Below are 23,359 nucleotides of genomic sequence, written 5' to 3' on the forward strand. Positions count from 1 at the left end.
ATATTCTTCTGGAGACTGGAAATAGCAAGTGGGATTGAGCTGTGAGTGATGTTCTTGCTTTGGATAGTAGAGGATTGTACTTTCATGGGGAATTGAATAAGGTATACAAATACAAAAGAAAAAAACTAAGGGGAATAAAGGTCAATAAAATGGAATTTGGAGTATATGTGCAGACTGTCTGTAGGATTTGAAGAACTTCGAATGTGATATAATTATTTGTGATTAAAACTGTTAAATACTTAACTGTTCAAAATTTCACAGTTAATAGATGCTAACTTTGAATTAAGCTGTATGCAAACCTAATGTAGTACTTATCAGAATTGTTTACTGCCTGTACAGTGCAATATGTGATACTAGACAAATACTTAGGCTGTTCTTAGAAGTATCTACCATAATTTTGTTGTTCCCCTGTAGATGTCTTATGTGTTTTGCTGGTGATAAATGCAGTGTGTGGAACTTAAGTGTAGTGCAGTGTTTTAGCAGGATTTCAAGCAGTTTAATGATTTACTAGATCATCAGAATTTTTCAGCCGTTCCTGTTTAATTCTGTTTCTTATGCAATGTCCATAATTGTGGATCTGAGCATATTCTAAGTGACATGGCTAACATCTGTCATGTGTGATTCTCCTTTCTGCTCCCTGGGAGGAAAATTATGTAAGGATTTTTCAAAGTTTTTTCTTATTTTTTTTTTTTAATTTTCATTTTATGTCTGCATTAAACACAATTATTTCACAGTGTTCACACATACAGCCTTGTTTTTGTGAGATTGCTTGCTTATAATAAATCACAAATAATGGCTTCTCATCCAACAGGGAATGGACAGGCTATCCCACCATTGTGAACACTCTTATTTTGCTAAGTGCATTGGGTTGCATAGCTTTCAAAACATGATGCACCAAAGTGCATTTAATCACCTACAGCATGAAACCATTATTATTTAAATCGTGCAGTTTGATTTATGTGTTAGTTGCCTCCAGAGTTGTATCCTAAATTCTGTGGTATTTTCAGTGGAACAGAGCTCTGCAGGCTCTCTGTGGGGTGAGTTAATTGGGGAAGTGCTTTAAAAAAATGAAATAGAGTATATTTAATCAGCTGTAATGAGCATTTGCCTGACAATTAAGACTTTGTACATCTATCTCCATTTTTGTTGCTATTTACTTTCTGACTGTTTTGGCTAATTGTGGCTTTGACTTTGCAATCATTGCTTGTGGTGACTGGTTCATACTCACCAGCAAAATATATTTTCATTGTTACATCCAACATGAGTAATAGTTTCAGGCTTGTGCCTGATAATTATAGAAGGCAGTGATGTAACCCATATGGTTTCAATGCTCCTCTGTGGAAGTTAGTGCACAGTAAGCTGTGATGAGAATTTGCTAACTCCATGGTGTAGCTGTTTAGGTGCTTTCATACCTGCACAGTGGTACCTGCAGCAAGGTACCTTGCACGAAGGCACTGGTGGCTCAGGAGTACTCAGAGAGCTGGGGAAGAATGGCCAAGCCACTGCTACCTTGGACTGCAGCTTACTGCATATTAGCTTGCCATGTGGACCAGCAGCTGGTGAAGTACCCAAATGGATGAGAATTTTAACCCATCACCACACTAGTGAGCATAAATGCCTTTATGCATACGGATATATGTTCCTTCTGTGTTTGCTGTATAAATATACTTGGTTAGTGCAAAAGCAATTATAATGTTGCACATAGATAGTGTCCTGTTCTTTTTATTATAAATGGTGTATAAGAAGCTTAATCGGGAAAAATAGTCATGTAATATTTCTATCATATTTTGTGTTTTTGCAGTGAGAGAAAAACGCAAGAGTCTCTATATAAACCACGTAAGTGAAAATGCCTCCCTATGCAGCTTTCTCCTTGTTGTCTATATTATACAGTAAATGAGAGTTATCACACATGATGTCCACATTGCTGAGAGGGTGCTGATGCTTCACATGTCTGTTCTGCATCAGGATCCTGAAGTATAGGCCTTGACTACTGAGACAGTGAAACGAGTCTGTTGGTTTGAAGACAGTGTTGTGATCACAAGCAGTGTATGTAGGTAACTGGTGTCTGGGAAAATGAGCTGCACACATTGGTATGATTTTTAAAATTACTACAGAAACTCTTGAAATTTTAGGTTACATTTGTATGCAAGTTTGCATTGGCAGGGAGCTACAGCATTGGATATTTGCACAGTTGTTCTGAAGTGTTGATGCAAGGTAAATGTGGATTGACACGTGCTACGTGCTGAGTACGAAGATGGGGGTTTGGTATGTTTATGTACCCTGGGCATTTTTCAATTGAGTTCTGTTTGAATCAAATTCTCATTGAAGCTGAGAGCAAATACCCTGTAGCCTGCTTTGGGTACAGGACCAGGCTCTTCACCTCAATTGGCATTGTATGCACTGCTGAAGCACCTGGAACCAGTGTGGTTCCAAGTATGTGAAGCCTTGTGTTGAAATATGTGGAGTTATGGCTCAGTAAAATTGAGAAGGGAAAGAACTAATTGTCTACCAAATGCTATTTTGCTATTTGCCTTTAAAGGTGAATGGGGAGAAGCTCTCAAGTTTTTCTCTATCTGGAAATATAAACTGACATTTCATTTTTATGACACTACAGCTGCTGAAACAGATGTGGTTTATACCCACTTCTTTGTGCTGAGGTGAGCAGTTGCCTAGCTCCAGATAAACTGGATTGGAGCACAAATGCAGGTGGATTTGCCTAAGAACTCCTGTGATTAACTCCAGGGCTTGCATCTGCAGGAAGGGAGGGAGCCACAAGGGCAGGAATGAACTCATGTGTGGGGTGAGAGGGCAGGACTGCTTCATTTGTTAATAGAGCTGGTTGGTGTGGAGTATTCCTAAAACTACTGCATGGCTTCCAAACCAAGCTGAGATTTTCAGTTTCCCAGGAGTTAAGATTCTGAGAACTCATGAGATACTGTGAGGTTTACAAAACCCTTAAAGTTACCATTGCTAGGTTAACAGATGTTCTTGGTCCTCATCTTCTATTGCTCTGTAAACCATTCCTATTGCTTAGAGTGCATGTGAGGGTAGTTTGCAGAGCAATCATCTTGTTATGAAATTACTTGGAAAGCCAGTGTACTGGGTTCCTATAAACCTAACAATGTGCACTCAGTACTGACCATTTCATATGTAAAAATTGTGTTGTGGGTTCTGATTCTCCAGTAGATTAACAAAGGTGACTATTACAGATGCTGCTGGAAGCACATTATTGCAAACCCTGGTATAAAGTGTTTATAGGTTAGGCTGGGCATATTGCAGAAAAGGGAAGGTCATATCACTGGGGAGATGTGTTGTTGGGAGCTCAGTGCATATGCAGTTGATGTGCCAAGTGCTGTACCTCTTCTTAATTTGTTTTGTTTTTTATCCCCCAAGTACCATTCAAAGCCCTGGCTGAGGCTGCAGTTGTGTAAACTTCCCTCAGTGGTTTACTGCTACCTTAAGTCTGACTTCTTTGTACTTAGAAAGTACTTCTGAATTACAAAGCCAAAAATAACCTTTATGAAGTTAAAGTCCTTACCATGTCTGTATCTTTACAGATGAACTAAGTTTTTTTAGGCAATAATCATAGATAAACTCTATTTTTAAACTGTCCGTTAATATTTAAGTTATTCCTTCAGCACACCTGTGAGTATTCATTCAGCACCTCCTAAATCTTCGGTGTGCTAAACCTGATACACAAACTGGTGATCATTTTTGAAGGAGTAGCTGTGGCTTGTAACTGGAAACTGTGTTTAGGTTTTCAGGCTACAGGGAACCATCCTGGTTTTCCTAGACCACCTTGTTGGAAGAAATTTAAGGAATTTGTTAGATTTAACAGTTGTATGTGACAAATGATAGGTTTTGTTTGCATGGTACAATGGTTTATGATATACCCTATTGATCAATCAGTTCTTTTCCACTTTCTCTCACTGTGTGCTACCAGGAGCTATTGCTACTCATCTGTTTCCCTGTTGATGTGAAGTGCTATGTCCCCACATCTGCTCTGAAGGAAACATTCCAGAGATCATAAATTCTGTTTTGTTATTTCGCCCTTTTTTAAAAGAACTCCTCACCATAATGCAGCACTTTTTCTTTTGTGGTTTTTTCATTATGTCATCTTTGTTGTTGTTGTTTTTCATGTTTATTCTCCTTTTGTGATAAATAAGATGAACAACAAAATATTTTAATCTTTTTGTGTAGTATCTGCATAACTGGTTATTTTGCAGTCAGAATTGAATTTCTCCCAAGTAATATGGGGGGCTGGTTAGAAAGGGAAATGTCAATAAAAACTGTGCTTCTTTTTTACATGCTTGCCAAGTTTTGTGTAGTAACAGATGAAGATATTAATTTATACAAATGCAGTTTTGAAATATTACTTATGAAAAAAATTAATATTAATTCTTCCTCATTTAAAAATGCACTTTCTTAGCATGATCACATCACTGTTCTTTTCCTTTCTTGCTTGCTTTTGTTTGTAGAATATTTTATTTGGCTGAATAGTTTCCTGTGATCCCCAAACACAAATGGTGGGTTCCTGCTTTGATTTGTTACACTTTGGCAAGGGCTGACTGTTGCCATGTTTCAGATTCACCTTGTCAGTAGGTGTGATGGAAGAAGTCAGCAGCTGTTCTTTTTTTTTTTTTTTTTTTGGGGTGGGGAAAGAATGAAAGGAGGGAGTGAGAGTGCTATGGAGGAGCTGTCATCTCTCAGTCTTCCCACGGGGCCCAAGTGCTGGAAGTTCCCTCCCTCCAATGTGCCTGACCTGTTTGCTTTCTTCCAGCCTGTTTTAATTCCTGAGCAGCTGCAGCAGACTCTGCTTCTCTCTCCCATTGCACTGGCCGTCACTGGTTTTTGTTATTTTATTTTTTTTATGCTGCCTTGGTGTGCACATGCCTTTTAATCTGCTTAGTCAAGCTGCTGAGAGGGATAAAGATGCAGACTGAGATAGGGGCGTTTCCTTTCTCAGAGAAGAGATTGCATCAGTATCTCTGCCTGTACAAGGAAAGCAAACAGGAAGACAGACACGTTTTGTGTTTTTAGAGGAGGTGGTGGAGAAAGAGAGAATCTTTTATTATTGTTGCAGTAGGTTGTTCTTTTTACTATATTTTTTGTAGAGGAAAGGAGCAGGGTGGGGGAAGAAAAAAGGTTGTTTTCTCTTTCAAGTTTTTCTAGAAATTTTCCCAGACAAGGAGAAAATGCTGTTAGCCCAAGTAATTTCTTCTCTTCTAGGCAAGATACACTTAAAATGAATCTGTGTTTATGAGCAGTAATACCCCTTAAAACTGAGGGATATTTTTTCCATATTAGTATATTTCTGAAGGAAGAAAAAGGCTAGGAAAAGGGAAAGAAAATAAAAGGAAGTCATGTCTCACTTGTGCTTATTTTTTATTCTGGAGACTCTTTGCCAGCCTTGCAGCAGCAGCAGCCTTTCATCATTGTCTTTTTTAGATATCTGGTCATGGCTTCAACTGTCTGCTACCTGGCAACTGGATGTTCAAATTCCATCAAATTAATACTGTTTTTTAATCATTCCAAGTAGATAAGTTAACCCCAGAATTTTTTTTTTCATCATCTTTGGGAAAAGTTACTGGGCAGCACTCGTGTCACAACCCTGGTCCATGTAGGTGACCCTGTGGTGATTCACATCAGGGAAAGCTTCTCCCAGACACAGCACTGGGGACTTGCAGAGAACAGAGGGGTTTTTTGCTCTGTATGGTGAGGCAGGAACAATTTCTGTGAGCCTTTTTGCGTGCTTGGAATGATGTATGGCACTTACTCCTATGTAGCCCCCAAATTTTCTTGTCAGATTGAATAAAGAGGCTGTTCTGCTTCCCAATTGTGAAACTACTGGACATGTGACTGATAATAAAACACTTTCAATTAGTGATTAATGAGTAAATAAGATACATGCTGAAATGGGAACATAGTCTGAAAAGCAGTTTAATCTGTGAAAACAAAACACAACATTAAAAGGTGAAATGTTGTTTTCTAGTGGACTGCCTGAGGCTGGCTATTGTAGGTTTAAAACTGCTGTCAAAATTACTTAAGATATTTTAATTGACATTCCTTACTTGAAGAGAAGAACAAGATAAACTGGAAGATAGATTAGAGGCTTCTCAGGTGCTCTTGAACTTCTGCTAGAGATTGCTTAACGTGGTCTTTGCTCCCCTCCATTGCAAAATCACAAAAAAAGCCCGTCTTGAGGGGGCATTTATAGGCCACCTGGTCCATTTAGCAGATTCCCTACACTGATGCCACTCCTAATAGATGCAGCTTAAGATTTTTTCCAGGCATCTAGTAAGTTAAAATTAACAGGTTTTCTTTAATGGCTTACCTTAACTTACTGTTGGAAGTGTGTTTTTCTAAAGTCTTTTAGTTAGCTTCTTTTCCTGTCATCTAGGATGAGGAATTTTGCCTCTCCTGTCAGCCTCAAGGCACTATGTTATATGAAGTAATAAACTTCTTTAGAGGGAGAAACAAAAGGTAACTTTTGAGTTAGAATGAGAACATGCAGGAGAGATCTTTTACAAGGGGCTATGTCATACTTGCTTTGCTGGGAATGTAATAAGTCCCTCTGGTGAAATTGCACAACAGGAGCAATTACATGCTTTGTAAATATAAGCCTTTGAGCTGATTTTAACAGTCAAAGAAATATTTAATCTTTCACATTTGTAAAGCAGGGCACTTTATCAGTGGTTAAATAGGACTGAATGTGCTGCACAGGAGTTTGCTGACATAATTTTTCTATAGTTGACATGAGTAAGGACAAACTTTGAGAGCCAAAAACTTGCAAGTACAGATCTAGTCTAAGCTAGGCTAGTTTTGGACATTATCAAACGTTGATGAAATTGAACTGAGGACAAAGTGGAATCATGAGGATCAAGGGCTATTACTTAAGAGTAGTTGGGCTGGATTTTTTCTTTAATTGCAGCTGTTGGCAGAGGAAGATGAGCATACAATGGTGCAGTTTCCTATTACTTTTGTTCTGGTGAATATATCTACACCAAAGATAGACAATTTTGCTGTATTGATATAATGCAAGATGAAAATAAGTGCAGAGCTTTGCAGAGCCATGCAGAGAGTTGTGTTGCATGGTTTGCTTGATTTTGGAAGTGCTTTGTTGGCCTGTAAAATCATGTTTCTTTCATGAAAAATGTTGACAATGAAGCAACAGAAGGTCCTCAAGACAGGAACCTCACTTTTCCAAGTAAGAAGCAGTCCTGGTATTTTTGCTTACTGTTGTGATTTGGCTTCATGTGCACTTTTATGTGCCAGTTTTGCCTTTTAACATCTTGGCCAGCCTCTGCTGCCTGGAAGCTAATGGGCATGTCTGCACAGCGAGAGCAAGCAAGCCTCAGTTTTTCCATGGGGGAAAATATTATTTAATAGCACCTTTTCAAATCATGCACTAGCACACCTGGTTCACAGGAAGAAGAGACACTACTATCATTATTCAGTACAGAAGCTCCAAATTATCTTTTGATGGACAAGTGCAAAAGAGCTCTGGAAAAGGCTGAAGCTGCTTTGCCCAAACTGGAAGCTGTGTGGCTGAGGGCCAGGGCTGGTACAAAAGCTGTATAGCTTCATTAGGGGAGAGTTGTGCCCAAACAAAGGAATCCTGCTGAGCATCAGGGCAGAGAGCCACCCTAGTGCTGCTGAAGAGGCCAGAGCTGGCCCTTCTGGTCAGTTCTGAGTGTGGATTTTGGGCAGTGTGCACCATCCATCCGTTAGATGTTTCTACACAAAACCCTTCTGAAGTGCCTGCTTTAACAAAAGAAAAAGTAATATTTCTCCTTTCCCCACCAATATGGATTTAATTTTTAAGTGATGCTTCCTGAGAGAAATTAACTCTTTTGTACATTCTCATTGTGAAAAAGTTAGGAATTCATTGTGATTCATTTCAAAGCAGGTACCTAGAAGCAGTTCTGGGCTGTTTATATGATTTTGATGGCAAACTAAGCCATTAGATTTCTGATAAAATGTTTTTATGTGAGCTTCAAGTAAAAACCTGTAGTTCAAACATCTTAAAACACACAGGATTTGGAAAACTGGAAAATGTCAAGATGAAAGTGGAAGAAAAATAAAGCAGTAATATTTGCTTAGTACTTGCTGTGCAAGGGGAAAAAAACTGTTAGTCTCAAGAAATAGGAACACCTGTATTATTGGAAATTGAACCTTGATCTCTTAGGGCTTTTTCTGTAACACATTCAAAAACGTAGCAAGTTATAAAGCAGAGTTTTCTGTTCCACATCTTTTCCTGTTAAGAAAGAAATTCCACAAAACACCTGTTTTGTATTTTGTGACCTGTAATGTCAGCATTTCTTAGTGAATGTCTTTGGTTGAAATGAGAAAAATAGCAAGTGCTTCTGGAGTAAAGAGCTGCAAATCCTCTCCACCAAAAGAAATCACCAAATGAGAGAAAAGTGGTCCAGAATTCATCTTAAGAGCTTGCTCAGTCTGGTTTTCTGTCTAGGAGCAGAAGTGTCTAAGCTATTGCTGGCATGTTTGTTTTACCTCTTTGTTACAACTTTCCTTGATGGAGATTCTATCACTGCTCAAGTGATTTAAGCTATCCCTGCTGTTAGAATAGGGTGGTGGCTTTGGGTTTTTTTGCCATTGCCTTCTGGACTTACATGTCTGATCTTAATTTTTCCATAGTTTAATATGAGCCTGTTCTTTCTTATCCCACCCACCAGGGTTGTGGAGAGCAATGTCCTCTTCTTTGGAGCTCCCTTCAACATGGCTTAAGGCCATTATTTTTGCTTTGTTCTGGAGAAAACCTTTCCAGCCTGCCAGCTTTCCCTTGTTAATCAGGTTTTTTGAATCTCTGATTGATGTTGCTGCTCTATCCTCCAGACTCTCTGGAATAAATTCATCTTTCTTGAAATACAGTGTACAAAACTGGACATTAAATTCCAGCTGAGCAGAGTGAATGTGTGCTCTACCCTGTTGCATACAGGGTAACTATCAATTCTATTGAAATATTGCTTTTTTTTAAAGAAAAATGTCCTCTGCAAGTTAATGTCAGCTACAACTTCAATAAAAGATACTTTGATACTGTGATCAAAGTTGTTGCTCACTGTTTTATGTGGAGTTGACCAGACCTCTGTGAAATGCCCCTTATTTCATCCTTCCAGTTTGAAAGTGATCCCTGGGCACCCAGAATATAATTTTCCAAGTAGTTTTTGCCTGCCATGTTTTCCTTGGTTTGCCCTTTGGGAATTTTATGTGAGATGAAGTTGGAAGTCTTGCTGAAGTTGAGAGGTGTGACATCTATGGAACCTCAGCTTGGGTACAGAAATAGTACTGCAAGTACTCAAAATACATTTCTCTAATGCTAATAATGCTAATTTCTCCAAAAGCTCTATAGTAATTCTTAGCTCTTCTGGGTTTTTCTTAATTAGAGCTTTTTTGTCTAAATGGGAACACTTTTGTGGTCAGCTGTGATGGATTTGAAATACACAAGCACTAAGCTCCTGCACAGTTTCAATCACAGACTTACCCATTAAAATGGACACAGGGGAGAGTTTGTCTGTAGGATAGTGCTGAATACTGAGCTGATGCTCAGTAACCTTTTCTGTCCTTTGCAAGGATGGAGAAGGTTCCTGTGTGGCATTTTATGGGGGCTCAGAAAAGTCTGATTGACTGAACTGTGGGACTCCAGATGTCTCCCAGCTTAGTCAAGACAAAATATGAAGCTGAGGGTGTTTTCCAGCAATTGGAAAAGGCAGAAAATCTGTTCCCTGCTGTGTCATGAGGCTGCAGTTGGACATCAGAGTAGAAGCTGGGAATGTCAGTCTCCTGACAGGTCAGTTATTCACGTGGCACAGGTGTGTGTGTGTTTACCCAAGGGTGAGGTTTATACTTGGCACCATTCTTCTGACTCAGAGAGGTGCTCCTTCCTGCCAAGTTGTGAACAGAAAGCAAGGCATGAGACACCACGTATTTTCCTGAGGTGTGAAAAGTTCCAAGCCCTAACGAAGTGTGATGTGGGCTGAAAATCCAGGAAGAGTTGTGTGATGTGGTAGTTTCAGAAATAAGGTGCATTGCTCTAATTATTGATGTGTGTCAAATGTTAGTGCTGTTTACATAAGAAAATTTATATCTGATAATGATGTTCCTTGCAGAGTTATTTTCTGTTTTTTAATTGGGCTTCCTTTGAATGAATCCAGTATATTTATCTTGAATTTTATCTTTAAAGCATGTTGACACTTATTATGCACGAAGAAAGCTTTCCATGTGTTGAGTTTTTTTAATAACAACACTGAGATGTGTGTACATCTCCCATTTTTTCCCCAGCTACTAGAGTCTAATTTTTGTTGTTTTTAACTTGCTTTGCCTTTGTCATACCTATGGAAGGTACTCAACAGACTAATGCAGATACTTAAACTAAACTGTGGTAGAATAAGAGCTAGTCCCCTAGTAATTCTCTCTGTATGCATCAGTGCTAGATAATAAATTTTATAGCATTAATATTCACAGTGCTTCTAGTTTTTCTCTTTCTTGCCTAACATACAATAGCTTGAAAGGTAGATGGGTTGTCAGCTTCCAAAGTATGATAAAGTACCTTTACAAAGTCCTGAAGGATTTTTGAAAAGAGGTATTTTTCATTTTCTTGGTAAATCTTTTCACTTCCAAGAAAAGCAGTTCAGCCAACAATTTTATTGGTCAGGTTAAGGACCTTGATAGAATTTGTTGGTAAGCTTTCAGCTAATTTTAACATAATGTTTCTACAATTCTGGCAGCTTTGGAAAATGTTGGGGTTTTTTTTTAAATTGACAGGAGACTTTGTGTGTTTTTTCACTCATAGCTGTGAAATACAGAAAGATGACTTAGATGTGTGTAGGTTTTACCAGGAGTCTGCCTGTCTGTGTAATGAATGCTGTTTAGAAGCCAGCTGCCTATGGAAAGTGGAGCATTGCTGAGCTGATGGGTGCTGGCACTTGTAATAATGTCTGTTTTGGAAATTTGGAAAGGGGAAGATGTACTGAAGTAGGAGTTACAGGACCACATCCTGGATACTCAGTTGCTCTGAGCTGGTAAATACCTGTGAATTCCACTGATGATATTGACATTGGTCTCTCCACTGAAACACTGGAAACAACATTAACTGTAAGATGAATTAAAATTTCCATGTTGATATGCCAGCTGAATTTTAAACCTGTTCTGTTGTGAGTTAAATGTGTAATTTGACTGATCTTCACTTTCCTGACATAGGTTCTTGGTCAAGTTATTTGCTGGAAGATGGAATAAGCAAAGATAGAATCAAAGAGGATTAAGGACTGTGATAGCTATTAGCTGATGTGATTGGATGGCTGGTTTTTTAGCCTGGTGGAGTGCTGCCTCCTCTAAACAGCTGATGGAGAAGCTCTCTCAGCAAAAAATATTTAGAAATAAATAGTGTTCTCAAATGCCATTTTTTTTGGCTGAATTTTCCATTGTTTTTCTATGGTGGTGAAGAAAAAGGATTGAAATATACTGAAAACCTTTTCTATTAAGAGATATGGTTTTTTATTTGCTTATACTCTTTTCTTCTGTCCTTTGATCAGTTTTTTTCCTTTCTGATAACAATCTATTATTGATGAATTATTTTTTCTGAACTCTACTTATTAATTTAGTAGTTCTACTGTAAATACCTCTTTCCCCTACTTCATTCTGTTGGGAATTCTGTTACAGGCTTTTTTGAGGGTTTTAACATTTTTTTTTCTGTAAGCATGGTTGCTAAACCAATCTGTTGCTAAACCAGTCTTCATTGCTAACACAATTCCTTTTTTACTCTTTTGGAATGAGGACAGGTCTAATTCATCTTTACTTCCCAAGTGTATGTATGTATTTGAGGAAGCCTGCAGAAGAATTTTTGCATGGTTTTGGGGAAGGAGGGACATGGGGGATTTGGAACTTGAAAGCATTAGCGAGTCTCAGGCAGGGATTTTTGTGACTTTTGCACTGTTAATTATTTCTGAACTTTCTGAACTGCTTCCAAATGTGATCACATTACTGTGTGCGTCATTGTGAGAGACAGAAATTTCTCATTTTAAAATTCTTATATCTCCCCCAAAAATGCTTTGGTATAACATAATTGCATTGTTCTTTTGCATGTTTTTCATAGCATCCTCCTGGGCAGTTGAGAAGGAAGTACAGTTCCTGCTCCACTATTTTCCTGGATGACAGCACAGTCAGTCAACCAAACCTCAAGTATACCATCAAATGGTGGGTTTTAAAATTTATTTATTTTTGCTAGCACTTATGTTTTATGTGTGTATTTATATATACATATTTCTGAACCATTACTAAGCAAGCTTCAAAGGTTTTAGTTTTTGAAGTAATAAATTTATTTAATCAGCCATGCTCCAGAGTTACTGGATGACATCTCAGAGGAGCATTTTAAGTTTCACTGGTGCCAGCACAGGAAGGGTTGGGGGCTGCAAGGGCTCAGAGGCTTGAGAAGGGACTTCAGAGGGTGAAAAGCTGAACTCTGGCACACAAAACCTCTGCATCTTCTGTCTGGCTGCACATTTAGCAGGTTGAAGGGTGAGGAGATTGAAGGATTATTGCTTTTGTAGTACAACTTCACTTCTTTCCCAATACCTTGCAGTCTCTGCAGGAAAATGACTATTGCACATAAGTAAATCTCAGAGGGAGGCCTTTTGCTCAGCTCATTTATCTCTTCTAGGTCATGTTATGCACTGCTGTGTTTAAAATATTACTGTATCCAGTGCAGCATCTGCAGCAGGAGGGGTGGCTGGAGTGGGGTCCCATAATCATATTTCTGAATAATCATCATTTCTGCACTCTTAGTGCCAGCTGAACCAGTGAATGAAAGGTAGAATGAAACTTGGATGAGTTACTCTATTACAGCCCTGAGAGACTTTGAGATTCTGGTATAGATTTCTAAATAGTAAATATTTTCTAAATTTAATTTGTCATTTTGTTACAAAGGCAACCATATGGGCACCAAGCTGAGCAGTTGCACATAGATTCTTACATCTGCTTTCATAAAGTGAACTGGAGCTGCAAGTGTGTTCGTAGGGGCATAATTTAAAATTAAATTTTAGGATTAATTCATTTTGTGAATAGCTTTCTGTCAAATCAAATTCATTCATAAATGTGTTTTTCTCGTGTTCAGTTACAACTGTGGCCTTTAAAGGTCCATGGTACACACTATCTATTGATTTCTTAAATATAGATCTGTAGAAAAAAGTCAAATTTAAAAAGCATTTATGATCTAAAAGCTTCTAATGCAGCCTGATAAAAGCTGATAAAAATTTAATAAAATGTATTCACTTTTAACAGAGAAAAAAATTTTCTACTGTATGGCTGTTCAAAAAAAACCCCAGTCAAACCTGAACTAATTTAAAATTCTGCTAAAGTTTTGGCTTAAACATATTCTTTTTTTAACATGCAGTATCTCAGTTTTAATGTAAAAATTCTGGAATAAAATCAGAGAGCAACCAATTGACTCATAAAAGGTCTTTTAGGAAAAAGAAAAGGTGGGAATTTTGCTTTAGTATAGGATATAAGCATCTTAAAGTGAATCACTGATGAAACAAACTGTCTACAAAGAGAATCAGTGAATTCCCTCCTCCATCCTCTTTTCCCTTTAGCTTAGATTGATTTCCTGCTGCTGCAATAAGTAGGGAGAGTGCTGGCTTGGCTTCGTTCTTCAATAGAAATGTATTGTGAGTAAAGCATGAGCTGGGAGTTGGAAACTGTAGGATAATCATAAGAATCATACTTTCATTTTGTTCTATCCCAAATGTGAATGAGATCAGTTAGTTGTGTATGTTATCAAAATCATAACTTTCTGTGAGTTTAAGGACACTTTTTGTCTGTGTGCAGAATATAAAGAGGAGTGCTTTGGTGTGTGGTTGAGAGTAGGGGAAGTGCATAATGCAGTAAGTTATTCAGGGAGTCAACTTTCCTGAGTTAAAATAAGTAACCTGATGCCATAAAACTGTAGGAGCATGGTATTTGAGTCTGCTGTTTGAGCAGCTACCTAGAGAGAGACACAAGCAATGGATCTAAATGTACAATCATAAGCCAATGGTGATTCAAACATTTTGTGCTAACCTGGCAGCAAAACTAAAGAGAATATCCAGTGCCTGTGATGCTTTGTCTACAGCTTTGGAAATCAGTAGGATTAATCACTGAGTTTAGTGGAGTAGGGCATTAAATGGAATGTGTGCAAGTTGATACGTGGAATATGAAGATTATTATAAAGTACTTAGTTACTAGTAAAAGGATGTAGTTGGAATGTGCAACACAAATATTATCAAATCGTTTTTTTGCAGTAGTTTTCCTGATATCTAAGAGCAAACAAATAAATAGACTGTTGACCATATACTGTTTGTCATGCTTTGTGCTAGGTTTTAAATTTGCATGTAATGTGACAGAAAATATAATGTGGCAGTCCTGAGATATTAACTCTGTATTTTTCTTTACAGTGTAGCTCTTGCAATATATTACCACATCAAAAACAGGTATGTGAATAATGGAATCTTGTACTGAAAATATCTTTTATTGAAACAACTAAATGGCTCAAACTCTAAAAATCCATGCTAAATTGCTTTCAAAATGTTTTTGGGTAGTAGTTTCCTTAACTCCCATGCTAGCAATAAGACATGTTTTCTATATATATTATTTTACACAGAAAAATTAAAATTGGAGGATTAAGTACCATAAAAAATGGAACATGAAGAGACAGCTCAACATTGAAAAGCACTGATGATTCAGTGTTTGGTTTTATATGCATTGGCCACTTCTGCATTGTTGCATATGTTGCAATTACATGTAGGAAAATCAGAATATTATCCTTCAGTTTTATGTTTTTGCTGCACCTTTGTAAAGTTAACTGTGCATATCAGTGATCAGTTAGGATTTTGAAATAAGACCCATGAATTATACAGTAAGAGTGGCATTGTGAACAGATGTAATTCAAGATGCCTCAGAAAGAGAGCAGGTCCTGGCTTATCTTTCCTGGTGTAGTATGTTTCAGATCTCTGCTCAGTCAAGTTGATGGAAATTGAAGAGAAAAAAGGTTCTCTAAAAAGTAACTTGGCACATACATGAATTTTCTTCATGTTGAATTATGCTTTTGTATCTTAAATTCCCTGTTCTCATGATACATCACAGTATCTTAAAATAATAGTTCCTGACATTTCTAAGGAGAGGTTGTATAAATAATTTAAGTGACTTTTGTGTCCATGGTTTTTCAATTGGCCTTTTCAGAGAACTTGGCCTAGATCTTGATTTATCAAGCCATTTAGGCGTTTTTTCTCCTGGGCTATAAGAAGTCCAACTAGAACAAAAGGAATTACTCATGAGTTTAAATTTCAGCTGGTACATCATTCAGAACCATGGTTCAGGTCACTGGAGCCCATCACACTTCTTGAAACAAGGCTGACATCTCAAGAGAAACCTTTAAGTGTGCACAAGGGCAGAAGGCTTAGGGCTTGATTCCCACTGAAAGCTCTTAGATTCTGACTTTTCAGTGGGACTTGGACTGAAACTTGGCAATATATAAAGCAAAAGTTGGAGAGAAATCTTCTCTCTAATTTTTAATCTCATTTGCTAGGAAGTAAGGCATGAGTGGTCATGCTTGGATTACTTGTTTATCCATCTGTGGCTCCTTTTTCCTCCTTTTTTTTCCATGGATGAGTTTGGTTAACTAGTCAGTTTTTGCTATGCTTGATTAAATAATAGAGATCTCAAAGATAATCAGACTCCAAAGTTTTGTGGAAATAAATTATTAAGTAATCTGCTAAGTAGCATGGCAAGTGAGTAAAAAGTTTGAGAGAATCAGGGACATTAGAGACTACAAAGGGTAAGAAACATCAGTAAGAGCTCACAAGTGAGCAGGAAGAATCCAGAGCCACTGTATGTCAGACTTGCTCCATGTTGATTGCCATGGAGCTGCTCCCTGTCTGCAGTAAATTATGCCAATCCATGGGCTTGCAGAGCCTGATGCAAATTTGACTTACAGCTGGTAGACAGAGAGACCAAAACTTTATAAAATAAAGAGTACTGTGTCAGCATCTTGAAAACACATTCTGACTGTTACTTTCTTGGGAAAGTTGCTATCTGTCCTTTCACTTTTGGGATGGAGAGGTGATTTAGTCAGGAAACTGCTGCTTTCCCTGGAATGTGCCTGGGGTGGGGAAGTGCTGTGCCTGCACCTGGGACAGGCAGTCCCAGCAGTGATGCTGGAGCCAGGCTCACGTGTCAGTGAGCAGCTCTGAAATGAGGGATGTGAAACAACTGTTCAGTCTTGGGCTGTCTCTGATTTGGGAATGGAGGGACAATGTGATAACAGCACTCACTTGTGCTTGCTGCTCAAACAGCAAGAGCAAAACATATGTTCTGTTTCCTGCTATTATCAGGGAAAAGGAAGTTGTTGACGTATGTGGGAGATTTTGGTTCATGATGGGGGATGGGGAGTATGAAACCACTGTGACTCTTTGACTTAAGGTTCATTTTGACAGAAAATGAGTCAAGCATCTGCATTTCCAGAGAAAAATTCTTTTCAGACAGTATTTAGTTGGTCCTATTCTTCTGCATAGGAGACCTAAAACTAAATAACCTCCTAATATTTCAAACTCTAACCAATCTAATTTCTTTTTGAGAAGCTATGCATGAAACATAATGAAACATTTCATTTGATTGTAACATTCTAGTTACCATTCCTCCCTTTCCCAGTGTCTCCTATCATGGTTATACTGATCACTTTTCTTCATGTTTTGTTGTCTTAGTTATTCAACAAGTCATAAAAAACTATATCCATCTTGTTTTTGAAGGAATGCATAAGCATTGGTGAATTTGCTAAAGAAATAAAATAAACCCCAGCAAACTAACCATAAAGAATGTTTGGGTAATCAGTAGATGGTCTGTTTTTGATAGAGTACAATGTGAATTGTAGTGAAGACAAAAACCTCTCAAGCTTTTTTTAAGATAGATTTTTGATGGCAGTCAGGTGTGACTTCGTAGCATACAACAGGAAATATTTCTGTTTGCATTGTGAAGTGCCATGGTTTACTGTAGCACACCAACCACTTCAGGGGAACTACTTCTGCATTAAGACAGTGGATTTTTAGGTAAGGGTAAAAGAGTCTGGCCTAGAATCCTTGCTGATTGGAATTTTCTAGTTCTTGCCCCAGTTTAGGGTTTGTTTCAATTTAGGCACTCCTCTTTTTTTCTTTAATATTAAAAAATATGTTTGTTTCCAGTGTTAGCCTTCATTTTAGTAGAAAAAAATGATACCTTCAGATGTTGAGGTTTAAATGTCAGCTGTTAATAAATGCATTTTGCAGTCATGAATCTACTGTAAAACTTGTGGTTTGCCTGCTTTGAGAGAAACGTGCTGCTGTGTAAAGATAGAAAATATTTTCAGTGGTTTGTTTCTTAAGAACTGCATGATCAGAGTGCCAGGGATGCTAAAAATAAAGATGGGATTGTAATAAATAAGTCACATGGATGCATCTGTCCAGAAATTGCCATTTCTGGTACAGTTTTACCCTTGATTTTGTGTTTGTTAATGTTCTTGCAGAAGTTACGTACAGCAAAAATCTTATATTGCATCCTGGATGTTAAAGGGTGTCAACTTGTGAAGTTGCATCAAGGTGCATGCTAATACTGAGCTACAGGGATTTCAGAGAAACATCTAATAAAACCAGTGAATAGGAACGTTATTTCATCTAATTTTTTTTTGTATGTGCTTCTTTTGGCTTTCAGAAATCATTAGTACAATAGGGTTTTTCAAATAAATTAATAGTGAAGTACGTATGTATTAAATAAAAGATTACTGTAAAAAAGCTCTGCATATAAGTAAGTGTATACAATGTTGGTAATAAAGGAGGAAGAGGAGTTGAGAGATTGTAGGGGTGGACATGATTAAACTAAAAAAGGAGAGTAAGCTGGGCTGATTTTATGACTAGCTTGTAGTAGTACTTCTTAAGCCTCACAGTAAAGAGCTCAAGTTTTGTATCTTGGGCACTGAAAGCTGAGTGTTTCAGCATGCTTTGTAACATGAATTTCATATTACATGTGGGCCTTATGGCAGAGTAGGTCCAACCTCCATTGGAAAATGCCATTTCATCAGTGTTTCTAAGCATCCCACAGCATGGGGAGTGTTGGAGTTGTGATGGTGCACTTGTGTCTGTTGTGTTCAGATAATGACAGTACTTTGGTTCTAATGCTTTTTAGGGACACAGACGGAAGAATGCTCTTAGATATATTTGATGAAAACCTTCATCCCCTTTCGGTAAGTTCATCTGCCTCTCCTTCCCTTTCACGTGAACTGTCTTTTTTCTCTGTCTGCTTCGTTTTGTTTCAGTCACCTATTTGGAAGTATTTCTTCCTTAGAAATCCGAAGTGCCACCAGACTACGACAAACACGATCCAGAGCAGAAACAGATTTACCGCTTTGTCCGGACGTTGTTCAGTGCTGCTCAACTGACTGCTGAATGTGCCATTGTCACCCTGGTGAGTGTCTGAGGGGTGACATCAGCCATCTCACAGACCCAGTTTTGTTCTCCAAAGTTGTGTTTGGATGATTTAATAGATGTAGGTGCTGCCAGAGAAGTTTCTCTCACCATGGAAATTTCTTGATGGGAAGAGATGCTGCAGTTCATTTTCATGTGTAGAGTAAGTAAGGAAGAAGAGGTTGGGTAGTGTGACACAAAACCTGGGGTCCTGCCTTTACAGAGTGAGTGTGTTACAGGCCACCAAGGTGACTCAGAAAAGGTAGGTGGCATAGGTGATCTGAACATGAGGGAATGTTAAAAGCAGAAAGGCTTCAACCTTTGGGAGGTTTGCTGTGTCTCACAGTAGCTCCCAGGAGAGACTTAGAAACAGCTGTAGGTGATTTGATAGCACTAATAAGAATTGATGGGCACATGAAGGATTCAGTGAGTGACTGGGACATGTTGGCTCTCTTCTACTTCTGCTGTACTTTTCATGGGATTGAACAATTGTACTCAAGTCTGAAGTTTAGCTGCTTAAAAATAGCACAACACAAAAGAAGGTTCAAATTTTCAGCTGGTGTGGATCAGCATAGCAATGTGGATTAAAAGAGCTAAAGTGATCTCCACCAGCTGGGAATTTCTTAATTTTCTTGAAATTTATATCCTGCCAATTCTGACAAGTCTCTTCAGCTTTCAGTCACAATTTTGGCCATGTTCTTCACTCAGAGACTTTAGAATAACAAAATGTTTTTCTTACCACTACAACATGTGGTTTTGTAACAGCTTAGTTATGCATTTTAGATGGAAGAAGGGGAAATTGGAGAAGGTGAATTTTGAAGCCCAGGCCTACTCATTTCCTCTGTTAATCTATTTCCCTTGGCTTCTAAGATTAGTTGGCAGGATTTTCTCCTTCAGACAGTCCAAATGAACTGTACTAGCCAGTGAAGAACAGGAATAAGAGAGAAATAGGGCAAGAAACACCCTACAGTGCTCCACCGTTCCATTTTGTATTTCACTCTTCCTAGTTGCTTGACACAGCCAGTATTTGTTTTCTGAAATGACATTTTGCCCATCTCTTTTACATAATTGTACTAAGTGCTTGTCCTTCTTCCTTTTCTTCCTAAGTGTTTTCTGCTGGAGACAAGATATATTGTGTGAATCAGTATGTTCTTCTGTAATTTAAGTTACCCACTGTCAAATACCTTGTTGTATTTATCTGTTATTCAGTCTTAAGTTATTTGATTAGTAAGGGCACTGTTTAGTAGAATGAAGGGGGCTTTCCCCCCTTTTTAAAAGAGCGTTACCTTTCTGTTACTGCAATGCATGGGAAGTTCTTTCCCTCAAGTCTTATACAACAACTTTCTCACCTCTTCTGGTTCTTGTGTGGTTTCCTTGCAAGTAACTCTTTTGTTGGGATCTCTAATGAAGTATAAATGTTATTAGTTAATTTTTTATGTTACAGAAGCAGTTTCCATAGTTGTTAGTGCCTGAAAACTTAGTTGACTTTTATTTTTGTTTTTTTTTTATCCAGTACAATGATAACAGGAAAATGTGTTATAGACTAGTTCTCAGAGCAGCCATGAAGATATTCATGGATAGATTTGGTGCAGGTGATCAGTGTTTACCATTCTGCTATTCTTGCCTGTGTTGTCAGGGTAATAGCAGCTGCCCTACCCCTCTTTCCAGAAACCTTCAGAGTTTATACACATAGTGTTTTACAAGTGTGAAATTCTGCTGCTGCTCTCAGCTTCCTCTGTACTTCTAGATCCCATTTCTTTATTAATTTGTGTCATCAGGAGGGGCCCCAGACACAGATTGGGTTGGTTTTGAAATACTCGTGTGGAAAGTAAACTGTGAAAAAGCAATCGACCCTTTCCCCTTCCCACACTCCTGAAATCTTAATAATGTTGATACTGCTGTTTATGAACCTTGCAAGTGCTTTCAGTTTTGATATCCTGTCTGGGGAAGGAGAGATCAGCATTCCCTGCTGGAGTTTGTGTTTTGCCACAGTCAGGCTGTCCATCAGAGAGCAATCTGATAGCCCTGTCTGCCACTTGTTCCTCCTGGGAGGGTTGCCAGAAGGCAGAAGTGTGGGGATCAGAGACATTTTGAACAAGATGCTACAGTTTTATCTTTCTTTCACTCACTCTAATTATTTTTAAACAGTTCTAAGCACCTCTTTTTGCTGCCCACATTATTAGCATGGTCTGAAGTGTGTGGTTGAATGCACCCACTGTTTGTCATGGTACATGCATTAACCAGGTAAAAGCAGCAGTAACAATTAGTTCTACAGCAGGCTGTGTACAGCACAGGAGCTGAGTAAATGTGAAACTCCAGACTGAGATAAGCTATTCTGCAGCAAAAAGCCAGCATTGTGTGGCTTCAAGCACTTAATTAAAATATTTCAATTAAAGCTTCCACTATTACAGCAAAACCAATTTATAATTAAACAAAAAATTTAATTTTCACATAGCCTCCAGAGCTGCCAAGAGATTTCCTATACTGATAGGTGGAAAATTAAAATCTCAGGTTGAAACAATTAAATACTAATCAACATTATTTATTCATAAAATAATACCGTAAGAATAAAATTAGTTTTAAGAATTGCTTTGCCAATTTAAAACTTGTGACTAGTGGTTCTAACCCAAGTGAGCAGTGTAACTCTATTCTGTGACCTTATTGAAAAAAGTCTCTCTTGCCCCAGTACTCCCACCTTTGCTAATACTGAGAAATTCCTGTCTCATCTTTAGCATCTCCTCCAGTGCAGAGGTGGAAAGTTGTACTTGTGTTAATCTACTAATTGGATGGCAAATAAAAATGTGAACAGGAGTGTTACCCATATGAACAGGAAAACAATACAGTGCTTGCATGTCAGGAGAATTAAATATTTATGCTTTGTTCTTTGGTTCTGTGGAAACAATCCTATGAGCTAGACCTGAAGAGCAGAATGCTCCAAGTTTTCTGCTTTGCCTTGGCACAACTTTCTGAGAATTTTGCAAATAGGCCAAATTTAAGGCTCTTTGAATATACTTCTGTGTCCTTAGTGGTTTCAGAGAGGACACATTTTGTGTTTGCAAATATGCTGGATCTTTATGCTGTAGACAGATCAGATACAGTGATGTGTAAATACAAACATGAGCTGAATTATTCTGAGAAGTTCAGAGGAGCATGCTTTTGGAATATTTTACAGACTTCATTGTGTGACTGAGGGGATTTGATATTAGCAAATTTGAAATTTGAAGTATGTAAGAATAAATGTTCCTTATGAAAGTAGGGATTTAATTAATCCAGCCAGATGTTCCTGAGTTCTTACTGTATTTTATGGCCACATTTTTGGCAACTAGGTAAAGAGACAATAGTGCTGGGCTGTATTGTGAAAATTATTCTATTTGCAGAGAATTTTGTTTTGTTTTCTGTGTATTTGGAGGAATGGAGAAAGTTTTTTTTATTGGTTTCCTTTCACTAGGATATTTTTACTTTTGCATGCTGATAAAATACTTTATTTAAAAAGTATATTTCCCTTGATGTATAAAAAAAATCTGATATTTGTTTAAAAGAAAAGGAAAACACAAAAGGGTGTCCAGAGTCCATAGAGAGACTTGATCTGCAGAGGTCCTTTTCTGCTGACCCAGTGTAACCTCCAACCTTTATGCAGCTGAGGGAAGATGCAGCTTTCCCTGGAGACCTTGGAGTGCAATCCAAGGCAGTGCTTGTTGCCTGAGTGTGGCTGGGTGTGAGCAAGGCCAGGAGTGAGGCTGGGCTCTGCCTTGTGTAAGGAACCCACGAGCAGAGCTGTGTGTATCCCCTGGTGTTGGTGTCCACCTTGTCCTGCCCTTCAGGCACTCCTGGGCAGGTGCCAAAGCCAGCACTTGGCCACATCAGAAGAAGGTCTCCAAGGTGTAGAGAGAAGGCTCCTCCACCTGTGCTGTCCATCCTGAGCCCTTGGCAGCTGGACATGGCTCAGGGTGCACTTTGCAGGAGGCCAGGAAGAACCTGAGCTCTGGGAACTGGTGGGATAAGGAGATTCTGGTCCCTGCTTTTAGGATTATTCTTGTTTGAATGCAGACTGATGTAAAACACAGAAATGATTATCAGTTAATACGTACACATCCACTTTGTCAATTCCTGCCTTAGAGTTGCTGGGATATGCACTTAATGAAAAGAGAGCAATTAAGCTGAGGACTGAGGGAATTCTTTTTAAATCACAAGAGAAGAGGACATTCAAAGAGTGTGTATCTCCAGATGCCTCCTGGGCTTCTGCGTGGGCAAAGAATGGATACTGATCCCAGTTTTAGACTGCAAAGTCAATGTTGCCTAACAGTTGGAGTGTATTTGACATGGATTATAGGTATTTGTCTCAAAAAGAGAAAATTAGGGGGCAAACTTGGAGATGTGTGACTTTTCTCTCAGTTCCATTCATGCTTTCTGTAAATATCTGTACTGGTACTTTGCAGTTGCTCACCTTTTTTCACAGTTCCGTGGCTGCTTTTGTTACTTCTTTTCACCGTTTGGTCTCAGAAATAAAAATGCAAGGACCACAACGACGTGATGTCCTTCTCCACCAAATGGGTGGTACCATTCTTTGTAGAATATTTTAAATGCCCAGCTGGGCAATTGCAAACCACAGTTATTTCTGGAGAGCCGTGGTAGGGAACTGGCTGATTGCTTAGAACAGAGCATATGGCAGTTTAGTGATTGGATTAGAGCCGTGATTTGGCTGTGTGAGACCAGCTACCAATTATAATCTTTTCCATAAATCTTTTCCATTTCAGTTTCAAGGCATTGTGACACACTGAAGTTTTCTCATTAGAGAGAGATGACTCTGCATTTCTCCATAGTATGTTGGGATGGAATTAGCTTTGTGAGTTACTCTGTGCTCTTGCAATTTGCAGTGTAGGTTA

General features: G+C 38.4%; 1 protein-coding gene across 2 annotated transcripts in view; it reads left to right on the forward strand.

Annotated features, from left to right (window-relative positions):
- CCNY (cyclin Y) overlaps positions 1-23,359 on the forward strand; it is a 115,930-nt gene that overhangs the window by 75,184 nt on the left and 17,387 nt on the right. Inside the window, exons 3-7 of one of the 2 annotated variants that reach the window (XM_056485524.1) lie at positions 1,802-1,836; positions 12,110-12,210; positions 14,445-14,480; positions 18,199-18,256; positions 18,358-18,477. In XM_056485524.1, coding sequence (XP_056341499.1) covers positions 1,802-1,836; positions 12,110-12,210; positions 14,445-14,480; positions 18,199-18,256; positions 18,358-18,477 — 350 coding nt within the window. The remainder of the gene's footprint in view (positions 1-1,801; positions 1,837-12,109; positions 12,211-14,444; positions 14,481-18,198; positions 18,257-18,357; positions 18,478-23,359) is intronic. The other variant, XM_056485525.1, reaches the window with a different exon arrangement.

This window comes from Oenanthe melanoleuca, chromosome 2 (assembly GCF_029582105.1).
Source record: "Oenanthe melanoleuca isolate GR-GAL-2019-014 chromosome 2, OMel1.0, whole genome shotgun sequence".
Classification (NCBI taxonomy): domain Eukaryota; kingdom Metazoa; phylum Chordata; class Aves; order Passeriformes; family Muscicapidae; genus Oenanthe; species Oenanthe melanoleuca.